General features: G+C 55.2%; 1 protein-coding gene across 20 annotated transcripts in view; it reads right to left on the bottom strand.

The window, feature by feature from the left end:
* Positions 1-16,754, bottom strand: part of RAP1GAP (RAP1 GTPase activating protein) — a 66,668-nt gene that overhangs the window by 33,092 nt on the left and 16,822 nt on the right. For 14 of the 20 annotated variants that reach the window (XR_010836987.1, XR_010837000.1, XR_010836972.1 and 11 more), the window contains exon 2: positions 16,101-16,136. The exons of the other annotated variants lie outside the window; for them this stretch is intronic. Coding sequence is in view for 1 of the 14 variants with exons in the window: in XM_067015565.1 (XP_066871666.1) it covers positions 16,101-16,136 (36 nt within the window). In the remaining 13 variants the exon portion in view is untranslated. The remainder of the gene's footprint in view (positions 1-16,100; positions 16,137-16,754) is intronic. 20 annotated transcript variants of the gene reach the window in all.

Below are 16,754 nucleotides of genomic sequence, written 5' to 3'. Positions count from 1 at the left end.
GGCTCAGAGAGGTTAAGTGACAAGCCCAAGGTCACTCCAGGGAAAGGGCAGTGCAGGGGTTTCACTCTAGGCCAGGGTTCTTCCACTACATGCATCACAGCCGCTCTCAACCCAGGCCCTCAGTGCTGTCACCCAGCCCCCAGCGGCCTCCCCATCACAGCCCCGGGTTCCTGCTGCCACCGCCAAGCCTCTTCTCTAGGTCCAGCTCCATTGCTGCCCTGTCTGGCCTGGACACCTGCCTGTAGGTACAGGACACCTGGACACAGGAATAGGCGGCAGCCAGAAAGGAGGTGACTTGCCCAAGGTCACACAGACAGCCAGAGCCCACCTGGAGTCTGGGCCAGCCACATTGCAGGGTCACCTTCCGGCCCTGCAGGTGTGTGGCCACCAGCCATCTGGCCCTGGCTCCCCTCCCTCTCGGAGTGCCCGTCTCTCCCAGGGAAAGGGTGTGGCGGGGTGTGTGGGGAGGGACCCAGTGGCCCAGCTCCCGAGTGGGACGGGCAGGGCCAGAAGCTGCTGCAGACAGCTCCCGGTAACTTGGCAACTGTCACTGCACCTCCTCCCCTTCCCTTGTCTCCATATTGAGGTAACAGTAATAATTGCAGTGTCGTGAGTGCAGCTCTTCCTACTCTTCAAAAGCCCTCTTTATCTGCTCACTCCTGGAAGTCTCACCGGAACTGGAGCGGGAGATAACACAGTCGCTAGGATCCTCCGTTCCCAGAAGGGTAAACTGAGGCTCAGAGAGGTTAAACAACCAACGTGAAGTTACCCAGCTAGGCGGGAGCAGATGAGGAACTGGAACCAGGCCACCACCGGTCCAGGGCCACGGATGCTGCGCTGGGGTGGGGGGCCTCTCAGGGGGTATCCACACTCTGCAGAACTGCAGGTCAGACCCAGGTGTGATTGGGGAGAAAGGGAAGACGGAGGACAGGTGACCAGATGCCTCCCTGGGTTGCTTCCCACCTGTTAACCAGCTGGAGAGTTGGTGGGAGGGTCCTGTCTTTTTCTCTTATCTGCAAAATGAGAGACAATGTGCCCACCTCTTAAGCCACGGATTAGAGTAAGCAAGTAAGCCCAGTAGAAGTGTTTGCCATTATTATTATTAGCTGCTCTCCTAGAGAACCCACTCTTTCATGGCACCAGAAGGGTGGCTAAGCTATCCTGTGAGTAGGACTTGGCCCTTTGGCCATTCAGAGAGAGCTGCCCTTAATGGAGGCCCCCAGGTGGGTCTGACCCCTGCTGAGTCACCCAGCCTCCCCCCCCACCCCCCCTCCCTCCCCCACTCCCATCCCCCCCCCCCCACACACACACACACTCCCCCACCGGCTTGCTGCCCTGACCTGGCTGGGCTGCAGGCAGCTTTCCAAACGCACTGTTTCCCACTGCTGAGCCTCTGCACAGGCTTTGCCCTTTGCTGGGAACACCTTTTTCCTTCTTTTCTCCCCGGTAAACCATTCATGCTTTAAAATGCAATTGAAACAGGTGAAACTCTGGTGACCAGAGCAGGTGACACATGACCACCGAGGCAGGAGTCCTGTGACGGGGGGCAGGGGAGCCGGGCAGGTGCTGGACAGCACACACACAGGTTGGGAAACCAGTCCTGGGGGGTGTTGGGAGGGCAGAAGAGGGGCTCAGCCAACCAACGAACATAACGCTGAGAAGGATTTGTGGGGGGGGCTAGCCGAGGACTGGGGCCTAAGGGGTCCAGGCCGGCCCAGCACTGGTCACCAGAGCTCAGGGTCCCTTGAATCTCCCTGGTCTCCGTGAGACCAACCGGTTCTACCAAACTGGTGATTCACGTTGGGGCGGGGGGATGGGGAAAGGGCACAGACCTCAAAGCGAAAAGGGATCTCGCACCAGAGGGGGGTTACTCCTGCGAACCTTCAGTCCCCTGAGAGAGGGCCCTCTGGATGGGGCTTGGGAGGCTGCCCCGTGCCTCGCAGCCAGGGTATCAGGTCTGGGGGGACTCTAATCTCCTGAAACCAGAGACTACAGGCCACCCTGGAACTGCCCCCTCCCCTGGGGGCCACAGAAGCCCATTGCGTCCGGAGCTCAACCATCCGGCACTGCTTGCCCCTGGCCTTGCCAAGGTGCCAGGGAAGGTGGCCAGGGGCAGCCGGTGAGCAAGTTTCTGAAGCTAGGCCTGGACCCCCTCTGGGGGCCCATGGGGAGGGGCGGCGAGAGCAGGGGTGTGGGGGACACAGGTGTGGCTGCTCCTGGCTCTCCTTTCCCCAGGCACCTTTGACCTCAGCCAGGACTCAAGAGGGAGTGCTGAGGGCATAAGAAACAAGGGGGTGGGGGTGGGGGGAGCCAAGCGCTGTGATGTCCTGTAATCCTTACAACAGCTCTGACTGAGGCTGCTGTTATCCTCACACCATTTCAGAGATAAGGAAGCAGAGGCTCAGCTAGGTTGCAAGATAGGCCGGGGGTCTCGCAGCCGCCCTGTCGCTGGGCAGGGCCCCCCTGGGGGCGGGAGGAGAGGACCTCAGGCACCAGGCAGGGCAGAGGGGAGCAGGAAGGGGGCTCGGGGCTCGGGGCTCGCACCCTCACCCCGAGCTGGCTGAGCGCCGAGACAACCAGATCTCAGAGCTGCGCCAGGCAGCGGCCTCCTGAGCAAACAACAGGTTGGCAGCCCCGAGAGGAGGTCATGGGACTGGCCCCCCACCCGGGGGCACAGCACCTGGGAGCCGGGCCTCCCATCTGCCAGCTGCCCCCCAGTGCCTCCCCTGCCCAGGTGGCCCAAGGTCTGCAGCAGCCTCAGCCTGACCCTCCGCCTCCCTGGGGACTGACTCCTCCCTGCACCGGGGGCAGGAGGGAGGAGTGACACTGAGATGACCGGGCCACGGGGCCTCCTCCTGCCCCCCGATAACAACATCTGCTTATGCCGCCCGGCACTTGACAGTTTACAGACTTCCTTTGCTCTAGACCCTCTCAACAGCCTCACAAGGAACCGAAGGCAGGTAATGTTAGTTACCTCCATTCTACACAGAAGAAAAGTGAGGAGGGGACAGAGGTGATGACTCGCCCGCGGTATCACACGCGAAGCCCAAACCCAGCGGCTCTAGCCCTTGCCCACGTGGGCACAGGACAACTTACCAATGGGCCGGCACAGGCTGCCGCCCTTAGCACCCAGGGAAAGGGTGGCCGGAGCTCGTGCGCAGGGGCCTTCCCAGCACCCACCGGCTGCGCAGCCTTAGAGCCACCCACACCCCGCCTCCCTCCTTAACCTTGCTGTCCTTTCCCAGCCTCTGCAGCCCAAGGGGTCTCCCTTGCTGAACTCCATGCATTCCTCCGCTAACTCGCTCCGTCACCCACCCAACTTCATTCCTGTGCTTAGTCACTCATTCAGGACACATGTCCTGACGCCCGCTCTGGGCCCTACAATGGTGCGGGGTGTTGGCATCAGAGCCAGGCCTCACCCACCTCAAAGCAGAGCCCAGTGACACCGCCCGGACGATTCTCTAGCTGCGCCTGGTGCTCTGTGGCCTCACTGCTCAGATGCTAAACCCTGCAGTGCTGAGGCCTTGTTAAAGCCATCCCTCTTCCTCCTAGCCAGTGGCTTTGCTCCCTCATGGGTTCCAGGCCACTGGTGAGTGGAAGCTGAGTATACAGTAGGTGTTGTTCAATAAATTACAAGCTCCTGCCCGGAGAGACAGGATAACATCGGAGGTGTGGGCCCTGGAGCCAGACTGCCTGGGTTTATATCCTAGCTCTGCCACTTAACAGCTGTGGGACTTGGGCAAGTTACTTAACCTCTCTGAGCCTCAGTTTCCTCATCTATAATTTGGGGTTAACAACTGTGTCTGCCTCCAAGGCTTGTCGTGAGGATTAAATGAGTTCACACATGTATGTAAATATTAACCATGAGCATTTCCTGGCCTTCCCTTCTCTCTTCCTTTTTTCCTTCCTCTGTAGGCTGCCGAGGACTGAGGCAGGGCTCCTGGGTGAAAGTTGTGAGAAGGTAGACCAGAGTCCAACATGAGAAATAATGTGATGAATAGGGCCATGTAAGGTACTGAGCTCCCCGTCAAGCAAAGGCAGGAAGGGATGAAGGGGGAGATGCCAAAGTATGGGAACAGGGAGAATAATGGGAGCATGGGGTTTCACTAGATGACCTGCCAGGCACCTCCCACATGTGGAATCGATTCCTCTTGACTCCAGGGTTTGTAGTCAAGGGCAGAGGCAGTGGATAAATTCCCATTCTTTTGAGGAGATGGACTTTCCTGGGTCTCCCGCGACACATGGCTTGCTGCTACTTCTCTGCCAGTTTGCGTGCAACTCCCATTAAGGATGAAAATGTGCACGCTCTTTGGCCCAGAAACTCCACTTCTAGGCATTTATCCCCCAGAAATACTTACAAAAAAGCACAAAAATATATGAACAGAGGACATTCACTGCAGCAGGGTTTGCCATAGCTGAAACCTGGAAGCTGGTTAAATACACAAGGCATGTGAAAACCATGGAAGACCATGCAGTGGTGACAAAGGAGGTTTCTAGTCCTGACGGAAAAGGGAATTTGAGGTATACTGTTACGTGAAAAAAAACAGGTTGCCCCCAAAAAATCTCACTTGTAAAAATTTTAAATTACATGTAAAAGTTCACATGGGTTATCTCTGGGAAACAGGACCACTAGGAACTTCTGCCTTCTACAGGATATATTTCTCTGCATTGTTTGGATTTTCACAATGAGCACTGATTATTTTTGTCATTAGAAAAAAAAAAAAAAAGAACGATTAAAACAACTGAGTCGTTTGAGTCAGCACTCTGAGTACCTGACTCCTTTACCTTCCTCAATCATCTTGAGAAAGAGATACCCTTCACTCCTTATTCCAAGGAGAAGCTGACACAGAGGGAGGTTAAACACCATGACCAAGGTCCCCCAGGCAGCAGTGACAGAGCTGGGCTGTAACCCTCGTTCTGGCTGACTCTGAAACCCACGCTTTTTCTCCTACACAAGGCACTCTGCTCTGAGGGGCAGGGAGGAGAGAAGGCAGGAGAGAAGCAATCCAGGCTGCTGGGCTCAGGGCTATACCCTGGGACCTCAGCTGTCAGGTCCTGGGAGCTAGGCCAGCTGGGGTCAGCCTGTGCGGGGGACAAGGCTGTCTGCCTCATTTGCAAATGCAAATAAATGAAGACTCTGCTCCTGGTGTCAGGTCCCAGCCCTGAGCTGCCCCAGGCTAACAGGCTGGCAGTGCCCAACCCCACTCCTGGAACCACCCCCCAAGGCCTCAAGGTCGCCAAGCGGATGGGAATGCACCGGGGCTCTAAATAACTTTCCAAGTTGATCAACGGGTTTCTGGAGGAAACTGGCATTTTAAGTTCCTTGCCACCTTCTCAGTGAAAGCCTGGAGAGGAGAGGAGCACAGATGCATGCTCCTGAGTCTGGCTGGACCAATGGACAGATCTAGAAGCCAGATGGACTTGAGTTCAAATCCTGACTTGGTCAAGCTCTAGCTGTGTGGCCTGGGGAGAGTCACTTCACCTCTCTGAGCCTCAGTTTCCTCAGCTGTAAAATGGCGTTGATAACTCCTCCACGCAGGGCTGCTGGGAGAATTCAGTGAGATAACGCATATGAAAGTACTGCCCAAGCTAGGAGCCACCTTCCATGTGCAGGGGAGGGTTATGATCCTGCACACTGTGGGGGTGGTTGGGAGGGGGCACGTGCACATCTGTGCAAATGTGGAGCGTGCAAAGGGCTGGATCAGAGGGCGCTGCTCCACAAAATCAGCAAGCAGCTGGGGCGAATGTCTGACACTCTTGCTGGGAGCCGGCACGGGGTTTTCTGCAGTGCTGCCTGCTGGTGCGACAGGGTGTGTGCAACTCCGTGGGTGAGGATGTAGGTGGGAGGCCTGGCAGGAACGTGAAACGTGGGTGGGAGAGAACGCGCTCGTGTCTGGGGCGTGCGTGGGTTTGTAGGCGAGCATGTTTGTGTCTATCACGTCATCCACCTGCCTAAAAGCCCCCCGTGGCTTCCCGCCACGTGCAGGATGGAGATTCGACTGCCTCACGTGGCCCACGAGGCCCTGAGCGTCTGTCCCACCTCCCAGGCTTTGCACACACCGTACCCTCCACCTGTTCCACCCTCCCCCATCATCCCCCATCACACCTACATGCTACACTCTTATGCAGGCTTTCTGGAGCCCCCTCCGCAGACTGGGTCAGGTTGCCCCTACCCTGACCAGCTTTCCCAGAAGCCTGTCCCGGGTTTGCACTTGTCACAGTGTGATTATCAGATCACGGAGCTTCTGCAGGTGCGGACCCGATCTGTTTGGGGGCCTGGCACACAGTCGATGCCCGATTATGATGTGCTACATGAGTGAATGTGTATATAGCTGTATGCTCGTGACGAAGCTGCCTGGACAAGAGTCAAGTCTAGGAGTGAGCATAGGGAAAATGTGCGTGTGTACAGGGGGCATCTCAAAGAACCTCTGGCCCGTGGGTGGGCCAGATCTGGGAAAGGCCGGGGCACTCTATGACTGGTACTCAGGCCCAGGTTGGCTGCAGTGAGACAGAAAGCCAGTCTAAGTTCCTTTGCTCCCCTCCCCCAAACCCCTCCTAAAACAGGCCCCGGGTCTCTGCACCAGACCCCAGAATACTTCTGGGCGGGGGAATCAGCCAGGTGGTCGCCAGGCTGGCCTCCTGCCTGCGCCCTGCAGTCAGCCCCACCCCTGCGAGCTCAGAGGCTCCGCCTTCTGCCACACGCCCCATCTCACCGGAGGCGCAACCCAAGCCTGGTCTTGCATGCCTGCCCACGGTGCCCACCCCCCTCCCCCAGGCCTGCCTGGTGAGCAGCAGTTCTTCTGAGAGAGGATGGGCCTCCAACCCCCCTGCCTACTCAGCCACCTTCCACCTGCTGCCAGGAGATGATCTGGAATGTTCCAGATTTGGGGAAGGGAAGGAATCTTGTTCCTGCCCCAAGGCCTTTACACATACTCTGCCTTCTGCTTGGATCACCCTTCCCACAGTCAATTCCTTCCCATTCAGGCCTTGAATGGGAGGCCCACCCTGATACCCTTAGCAAAGGGTATCCCCTCCCCAGCCACCCGGTCACTCACTACCCACTACCCATGTGAATCCACCTTATTTGCCTGTTAGCTCGTTTAGCATCTGTCTCTTGCATTGGAAGGTGACCTGCATGAGGCCACACACCAGGCGCCTCAGGTTCGCCGCTGTAGCCCCCATTCTTAGACGACACGTGGCAGGGACTTGATAAGTATTTGCTGAATGAACAAATGGCTAACGAGGGACTTCCCTGGTGGCGCAGTGGTTAAGAATCCACCTGCCAATGCAGGAGACCCGGGTTCGAGCCCTGGTCCGGGAAGATCCCACATGCCGCGGAGCAACTAAGCCCATGCGCCACAACTACTGAGCCCACGCTCTAGAGCCCGTGAGCCACAACTACTGAGCCCTCATGTCACAGCTACTGAAGCCTGCGTGCCTAGAGCCCATGCTCCGCAACAAGAGAAGCCACCGCAACGAGAAGCCTGCGCACCACAACGAAGAGTAGCCCCCGCTCGCCGCAACTAGAGAAAGCCCGCGCGCAGCAACAAAGACCCAATGCAGCCAAAAATAAATAAATAAAATAAACAAATTTATTTTTAAAAAAACAACAAGCCAATGGCTAACGAATCCTTGAAAGGGTCCTGTGAGGTGAATATTGTCCCTGTTTACAGGTGTGGAAACTGAGGTTCAGAGAGGTTAAGTCTCTAGCCCAGGGTCACACAGCAAACAGTCAGACCAGGTCAAGATTAGGGACTATCAGACTCCACTAGAACCCCAGCACGTCAGTGTTTTGTAGCTAACCTTTCCATTTTATAGATAGGAAAATGAGCCTCAGAGAGTGAGAGTGCTGTTTCTGCAGGTTACCGGGGCTTCCCGTGGTCTGAAAGAGCTGTACTGTTAGGCTGCGCTGGCCCTTTAAAAGCACCTCTTCACTCCTTTCACTCACCCTGAGGTGGTGACAACTAATAACCCCGCTGCACAGAGGAAGAAACCATGGCTCAGCCAGGGAGGCACTGCCCAAGGTCACCCAGCCAGGACTCAGTGCAGACCTGGCTGGCTGCAAAGCCAGTATTCTCAGGGCCAGTGTCAAGGTCGGGGCCCATGGCTGGGAGCATGCTCACTTGTGGGCAGGTCTTGCCTCCCGGCAGGCAGTGAACTTCCAGAGGGCAGAGTCCACACACTGAGCGATTCTGCCCCCACTGCAAGGACCAGCTTGTAAGGATGACACGGCAGTGACCACGATCTTGGCATACATTATCTCAATCCCCACAACAATCCTCAGGGTAGGTGCTTTTATGGTCTTTAATTTATAAGACCCAGAGAAGTTCTCCTCCACTGTGCACAGCCCCAGACTAACAGCACAGAGCAGGGCACTTCTTACAGTGGGGAGTGCCCATCTTACAGTAGGTGATGGGAAGCCCTGGCAGGCCTCTGCCCTATCATGGTTTGGGGGTTCAGACCCTCTAGGACACCCACAGGAAGTCCCAGTGGGGCTAGCAGGGACATGAGCTGGTGGCTGCCTCTCCCACTTTCTCTTGCCAGGTCCAGTTCCGTCCTGTGCCCAGCACGTGCCACCAAACACTTTTCTCCTCCATGTTGCTGACCTGCCACCTCCCCTTCTTGGAACACTCTCTTGACACTGGCCCTCCCTCCCACACCACACACGCACAGACACACTGCCACTTGGCCCATTTCAACTGTTCTTTGAGTTTCAGCTTCTGGGTCACCTCCTCCAGGAAGCCTCCCCTGATTCCCAGTTAGGGGAGAGGAGTCCTCCTCTGAGCTCTCAGAACTCCCCACATCTGCCCCATCAACACGTATCACCCTCCCTTAGAACCCTCTCTTTCCTTATTCTCCCCCCTGCCCTTGAACTCCACGAGGGGAGTGGCCTTGTCTGTCATCTCCACCTCCATGTCCCCAGTGTCCAGCATGGGGTCTGGTTGGCCCTTAGAGGGCATTCCCACATGAAATATTTGTTGAATTAATTTGCTAAATGAAGGAATGACTGTCTTGGGAGAGATCCTGAGCAGAGGAAAGCCTTTATGGGATTTGGGGATATCAGAAAGGTCCCCTCCTTAATCACTTCTCCTCAAATAAGCCACCTCCACAGGGCCGAAAATTCTAGCACTAAAATTGTAATGAGTCTCTCTTTGGTTTAATGTGTCTTTTCTCTCAAAATGCAAATGGTCAGAGAGAGGGAAAACATCCACTGAGTGCACACAATGAACTAATTTCATTCTAAGTCCCCCGTGGGGTAAGGAGCCTGGTTCTTATTGTCATGAACGATCTGAGGTTCAGAGAGGCAAAAGCAACTCGGGCAAGGCCACACAGCAAGTAAGAAAAGTTGAAGTTGGTATCTGGACTCAGATCTGCCTGAAAACAGAACCCTCATCTTTCTATGCACCTCCCAAACAAAGGGACCTAAGCCTGAGCGTTGCTGGGATGTAGAGGCAAGCAGGGCCGGCCAGACTGGGAAACTTAGAGCTGCAAGTGCCCTCCAGGACCATCTCTGCCTCCTTTTTTTTTTGGACCACACCTCGCAGCATGGCAGGATCCTAGTTCCCTGACCAGGGATCGAATCCATGCTCCCTGAAGTGGAAGCGCAGAGTCTTAACCACTGGACTGCCAAGGAAGTCCCCCATCTCTGCCTCTTGATTGTGCCAAAGGTGGGCATGGAGAAACTGCCCAAAGATGGGGATTCACTTCCCAAGGTCACACAGAAACATAGAGGCAGACCCAGGACCAAAACCCATCTGAAGGAGACTTTCTCTTATCTCCTTAAGTTAGGGAGGCCTCTTTCCTGGAAGAGGGGGTCTCTCTGGTCTGGAGTCTCTCCTAGGCATCCCCTCTGCCCAACAAGTGGCCTTCCCCGGGAGTGGGCATTGTCTGGCCCTAGGAAGGCAGAGAGGGACAACTAAGGGGCTTCAAGGCCTGCACAAGCTGAGCTAAATAGAGGATGTAAAGGAGGGTGGGCTAGGATGAGTGACTGTTTAGACAAGAAAGAGTGGACCTGGGGATACAAAATCCCCATCCCTGTCTCATTAAAGGGCCACTGTCAGGGATGGGACACCCAGAGGGTGCATCTAGGCTCAGGCAGCTGGTTTGAAGTAAGGAAGAATTCTGAAATCCATCTGAGTTGCTCAGGAATGGAATGGGATACTTCAAGGGTAGTGAGCCTCCTATCACTAGGAGTGAGCAACAAAAGCTAGTCAAGGAGCTGCCAAGAGGTCATGATGGTCTCAACCAGGGACGATGAGCTTCAAGAGGTCTACAAAGCCACTGAAAATAAAGGTACGATTTCCTCAGAGGGCCCCAAAAGTCTTCTTCCAATATTCAAATGGATTGTGAACCAAGGGAGGGTTCCTCGTTTAGTGGGAGGCCATAAGAGGGTGCCTCAAACATTTCTTCCATCTCCAAAGATTCTAGGAGGCCCAAATTCTCTGATTCTAAGATTTCACAAAGCCAAGAGTCTGAGACTCAGTGGTTCTACATGTCTGTCACTGATGTTGTAGCCAATCTCCTACTCTGCCTGCGAGACTCTCAGTCTGGCCCCTTCCCCCTTTCTAAATCCACCCCTAGCTTCACTCTCCCACATCTCATCAGCCACACCAGCCTCCTTCCTGTTCTGAGGACACACCAAACTCACTCCTGCCTCAGGGCCTTTGCATCTGCTGCTTTCTCAAGTGGCTCTTGTCATTCTTCAGATTTTGAACCAAAATCTGAAGAATGACAAGAGCCACTTGAGAAAGCAGCAGATGCAAAGGCCCTGAGGAAAAGCCTTCCATGACTCCATCCATCACCCCACAGCTTCACAGTACAGGGTGATGTACAAACTGGAGCCCAGCTGCTTGTGTTCAAATCTCAGCCTGGCCAAGAGACCTTGAATAAGTTACTTGGCCTCTCTATGCCTCAGTTTCCTCAGCCCTAAACCAGGAGTAATGACAGTACCTGCCTCATGGGGTTGTGAGGATTAAATCCATCAATATATGGAAAGGGCTTTGGAACACAGCCCAGCATGCTGGCTAAGCTCCAAGTAAGGATCATCTCTTGTTAGCATGTACTCTTGCTTTAAAATTCAGCACAACCATCATAGCTTGTTTTTTTTGGGGGGGGGGGCGTCTATTTATAGACTGTCTCCCCTACTCCCTATTTTACACATGAGGAAATTGAGGTTCAAAGAGGTGAAGAACTGGCCAAATCAATCTCTCTGAAGATAGGGACTGGGCCTGTCTCATTTTCTGCTGAATCTGCCGTCCCTGGAACTGTGTCTGGCTTACAGTAGGTGTTCAGTAGTTCCTTATGGCTGAATGAATGGTGAATAAATGACCAAGACTACCATCACTCTGAGGCGCTGTGCAGCCAGGAGCCTGTGCACCTAAGACCCTATATCAGCTCGCCTCTGCCCACCCTAGTCCCAAACGACTCTCAGCTCAATCAAGGTCCCAGCCTCTCTCAGAAGTAGCTGCTGAGGGGGCTTCCCTGGTGGTGCGGTGGTTGAGAATCCGCCTGCCAATGCAGGGGACACCAGTTCATCCCCTGGTCCGGGAAGATCCCACATGCCACGGAGCAACTAAGCCTGTGCGCCGTAACTACTGAGCCTGTGCTCCACAGCCTGTGCTCTAGAGCCTGTGAGCCACAACTCCTGAGCCCACATGCCGCAACTACTGAAGCACGCGTGCCTGGAGCCCGTGCTCTGCAACAAGAGAAGTCACCGCAATGAGAAGCCTGCGCACCGCAACGAAGAGTCGCCCCCGCTCGCTGCAACTAGAGAAAGCCCGTGTGCAGCAACGAAGACCCAATACAGCCAAAAACAAACAAATAAAATAAATAAAAATAAATAAATAAATAAAGGTAGCTGCTGAGACAGGCAGACTAATGATCTGGGGACCAGCATCCATGCTCCTGTCCCCCGTGGAACCCCCTCACCCAGGCTGGGCCGGGGGGATGAGGCAGGAGCTGCCCTGGTATTCGCCTTGAGGGATCCCTGCTCAGAGGTGTGGTGGCAGGTGTGGGCTGAAGAAGTGGTAGCTAGCTCCCCTGTCCTGTGCTCTGCCAGCTGCCCACCGGGGTCCTGCCCACCAGATGCATAATAGATGAGGAGGCCCAGCAGGCTGTGCCCGCCTGGCATTTCAGAACCACTAATGAGGCCAGCCTCGTGCTTCCCGCAGCAGCACACAGGCTCCCTCCGGCCCCCAGGGCCTCTCGCTCAGTGATTACAGAGAGGAGCCACCTGAGGACAGGGGCTGCCCACCCAAGACACCCACTCGGCACAGGCAGCCTCCAGGAGAGCCGGGGCTAGAGGTACAGGCTCAGGCTGACCCTGCGGCCAGTCTTGTTCACCACTCACTGACTGTGTTCCCCTGGGCCACAGCCAGTTCCCCTCTCTGAGCCTCAGTTTCCTCATCTGTAAAATGGGAGACAGCTAGTAACAGTCTCTACTTTGTAAAGCTGGTATGAGGATGGAATGAAATAATTTAAATGAAGTTCTCAGCCCAGGGCCTGAGACCTGGGAAATGTTTCATATATGGGAGCAACTGGTACCATTACTGTCACGGGGAAATAGCTCAGTGAGCAGATAGGCCCTCCCTGTGGGACACAGGGGGTTGGGCAGTGCCCTCTGTTTTGGAGGTACTCCGGGATTATCTCACTCTCCTCCTCCTCCTCTCTCACCCCATAACCAGGATTTTTCTCATTCCTGTGGCGTCCTTGTCTCTGGCCAAGGACACTTCCCTGGCAGGAGGAAAAGCTGGATTCAAATCCAGCCTTCGCCAACGGTGCGACTTTGGGCCAGAGTCTTCGACGTTCTCAGTCTTGGTTTTGGCCTCTAAAAAGGGGACACTACGGCCAACTTTCAGGACTGTCATCATGACTCAATGAGACCACCACAGTAAAATGCCTAGCACTCACTGGGACTGAATCCTTGCCAGGTCCTGCTCCTCCTCCTAGGGTCCCAGCTTTAAGGTCAAAGCTGAATCTCCTCTTCCCAGGGTATTTCTAGAACCTGCCTTCCCTGCACAGCTCCACCGAGCCATCCCCCCACTCTGGCACTGTTCCACCTCCCTCCTCCCCCCACCATGTGAATCCACCTTAAACGTCCATTAGGGCTGCGGAACCAGAGTCACCCACTGTCCCACTGGCTCCCAATCCTCCCACTGGGCCTCATTCCTCGGCATTTGCACACTTGTTCTGTGTTCCTTCACTGTGGATAATCTGCGGATGAGGGGCAGGGGGTAGGGGAATCCAGCCATGATCACGTCTGGCCTCTACCAGGCCTCACTGCTCCCTTGATCCAAGCCCTCTTAATCCTTTTTAAAAATATGTGGTGAGGGCTTCCCTGGTGGCGCAGTGGTTGAGAATCCGCCTGCCGATGCAGGAGACACGGGTTCGTGCCCTGGTCCGGGAAGATCCCACATGCCGCGGAGCGGCTGGGCCCGTGAGCCGTGGCCGCTGGGCCTGCGCGTCCGGAGCCTGTGCTCCGCAATGGGAGAGGCCACAACAGTGAGAGGCCCACATACCGCAAAAAAAAAAAAAAAAAAAAAAAAAAAATGTGGTGAAAACCACACCTCCTCTCAGTCTACCTGACCAGGTTTCACCTCTTCCACTCTCTGGACACATTCAATTCAATCCCACAAACATTCATTAAGCATTTACTGGGTTTGGGTAGCTGGGCAAGACTGTGTGGAGGATGGAGAGCTGAGAAGAGTACAGCCCAGCTCTTACAGGACTCATGCTGGAAAGTGGGCCTAAGTCAAAAGTAACTCAAGCAACCCCTGCTTTCAAGGACCTCAGCCCCTGCCTCACGCCACAGTCTTGTGTGGATACGTTCAACTCAATAGAGGTCAACTCGCTGAAAGATCCAATTCATTAAATACTATTGAGCACCAAATGGGGCTCAGAGAGGGGAAGTGACCTGCCCAAGGTCACACCACTAGTATGTGAGAGAGGCAGATTCAAATCAATGTCTGTCAGACTCCAAAGGCCATGGTCTTCCACTGCACTAGGAGTAAGCTCTACTGTGTGCTCTAGCAGCAGAAACGGCATTCAAGGAGAAAAAGACGAGGTGTGGGGATCAGGAAAGGAAACACTCAACAAATGGTGACAAGGATGGGCTGCAGGTGTGGCGAGGGCTTGTGGAAATGGGAGGGGAGGGCAGGTCAAGCGGGGGGGACAATGTGAGCAAAAGCCTGGAGGTGGTGCTCACGGGGACCATATTCCCATTGATCGGAAATGCAGGGCATGGGAGAAGTGAGTCCCAGCCTGGAAGGTGAGGTGGAGACAGGCCTTGAATGCCAGAAAATCATAACTGATAGTCAAAGTGACCACCCACTTACAGGGCACTAACTAGACGCCAGGCACAGGCTGGGGGCTAAGCAATTGGCTTGGGGATGAGGGAAGAGAGGGCCTAGGGGCTAGCACCAAGGACAGCAGCTCCAGCAAGGAGGGCATGGGGCAAGGCATTGTGGGTGATGGGCAGGTCCTGGTCATCCCAGAATCTTATTTTGTAAATGTGTCAACTGAGGCCCAGAGAGGGGAAGGGACTTGCCCAAAGTCACACAGTGGTTAGTTACTATAGTCCTAGACCCTCGTCTCTTGACTCTTCATTCAAGGCTCCCTAGAGTGGGCTTTCTGAGTCCTCCTCCATCTTCAAGTCTTCCCCCAGGTGCATCTGTCAGATCTGCCCTGTGGCCTGGAGGCCCTGGGACGGAGTGAGTGAGACTCTGGGTTCTGCACAGAGCCTGGAAGATCAAGATTCAAATCCCAGCTCTGCCACTGACTAGCTGTGTGAAACTGGGCAAGTCACTTTCCCCCTCCGTGCACCATTCTTCTCATCTGTAGTTAAGGCTAATAGTCCCTGACTCAGAGATGTGGTAAAGATTATGTGAGACGATGCAATTCAAGCACCTAACAGTACCCAGTGCACAGCAGGTTCTTGACAAGTGGCAGTTGTTGGGATACTATTATTGAACTCCTTGAAAGAAAAGGCATTTTTCTCACCTCCATCTGTATCTCTCCTCGCCCTACCCCTGCTCTGGGCTTGGCATATGGCCTTGCACATGGTAGAGACTCAGACTGGCTTTGCACGTAGTAGAGGCACAGCAGCAGGGGACGGAACCCAGAGAGGGAGAGTCACTGGCTCCAGGTGGCACAGAGAGTGTCAAAGGAAAATAAAAGGGCAGGCCCTGGAGCTCAGCCTGGGCACTCCGTTTGCCTCCCGCCCCAGGTGTGGCTTCCTAAGGAGCTCTGGCAGCAGGTAAGGCAATGGTGCCAGATAGGAGTCATCCAGCAGCTGGGGGGCACTGCAGGGCCTGGGGACCCCAGGAAGCCCTCAGCAGGGGCAGAAAGCAGAAGCCAGAGCAGCTGGGGGCTCTCCTGCTGGTGTTGAAGTGGCAGCAGGAGCAGCCAGCCGGACCCAAGTGATGCTGGTGCCAGGGAAGCCGGGAGGCACCCGCCTGCTGGGGCATCAGGCTGGGGGGTGTGAATCCTGAGGTGAGGCTGCACCTCCACCCACTGCTCACAGTGTTGGGGAAGCTGCAGGCACTTCCTCCTCCAGAGAGAGGCAGCCTCAGACACAGGAAATGGGCTGGAGGAGGGCATCCTGAAGGCTATGTATGGAGTGGAAGTAGAGGGTTTGGGGGTCAGTGGCCAGGAGCCGCCAGGAGCCACCAGGAGACGGGAAAGAATAGAGAAAAGGAAGGAAACCCTTTCACTGAGGGCCTACAATATGCCAGGCCCTGTTTTGCTTTTTTTTTTTTTTTTTTTTTGGTACAACTTTCGCTCTGTTAAATAGGCATTTTAATCCCGATTTCACAGATGAGAGCACTGAAGTTCAGAGAGGTGAGTGAATTGCTGGAGGTCACACAGGCAATGGCAGAGCTGAGATTTAACCTGATTTTCCTGACTCCACAGCAGAGCTCTAGAAAGAACTGTGGTGATGGGACAGAGCTGGTAAGAAGGTCTGCCCACTCCAAGGCCTGCAGAGGATGGGTAGAGGGTTGGTGGGGTCTGGTCCGGCATTACAGGGGACAGTAATGGTTTGGGAGTGTCTCTAAAGTTTAGCCAAGCAGCCTAGCCCCTCCCGAGAGCCCCTCAGTACTCACCACGCGCTCCGGTGAGGGGTGAAGGACTTGTCCACCCTGAAACACAGCAAGAGGGACAGCAGATGAGGGGGGCAGACCTTCTTGCCAGGCCTCGCCCAGCACATCAGGCCAATCCTAACTCACCACCACCCTTGCAGAGGGGCCTAGAGGAGGTATTGTTTCTAAGGTGCCTGATGCACTGTCACCATCCCCCATAGGCTGCAGGGGCCCTAATGTCAGTTCAGGGACATGTGAAGTGGTGGGGTGAAGAAGAAAGGAAGAGAGACAGGTCTGGGGACAGGGGAGCAGGGGCCCAGGACCAGGCTATGGGGTGGCAGCAGGGGTGGGGTTCAGCAGGGGATGTTCTGGAACAGGTGGAGTGGGACAGTGACTATGGCAGTTCGGGATCAGAGCAAGGGTGTAGGGGTGTGGCTGGAGCCAACTTAGAGTGTTTCCAGAGGGACTGAAGGGTGTGGGTGTTTGTAAAGGTGGGCAGGAAGAACGGGCCCCCCTCTACTTCCCCAGTGGCCTGCCTCGATCCCGGAGCTGGAGCTCACTCACATCCACCCAGGGGACAAACGCCTGGGAATCTGGGAGCAGGAGACCCATGAGGGGCTTCCTCTCCTAACCCACCCCCAGTCCAGAGCAGAACCAGAGGAAGACCTCAAGCCCCCA

This window comes from Kogia breviceps, chromosome 1, assembly GCF_026419965.1.
Source record: "Kogia breviceps isolate mKogBre1 chromosome 1, mKogBre1 haplotype 1, whole genome shotgun sequence".
NCBI lineage: Eukaryota > Metazoa > Chordata > Mammalia > Artiodactyla > Physeteridae > Kogia > Kogia breviceps.
The sequence above is the reverse complement of the archived record's forward strand: the minus strand, read 5'-3'. Positions and strand labels throughout refer to the sequence as shown.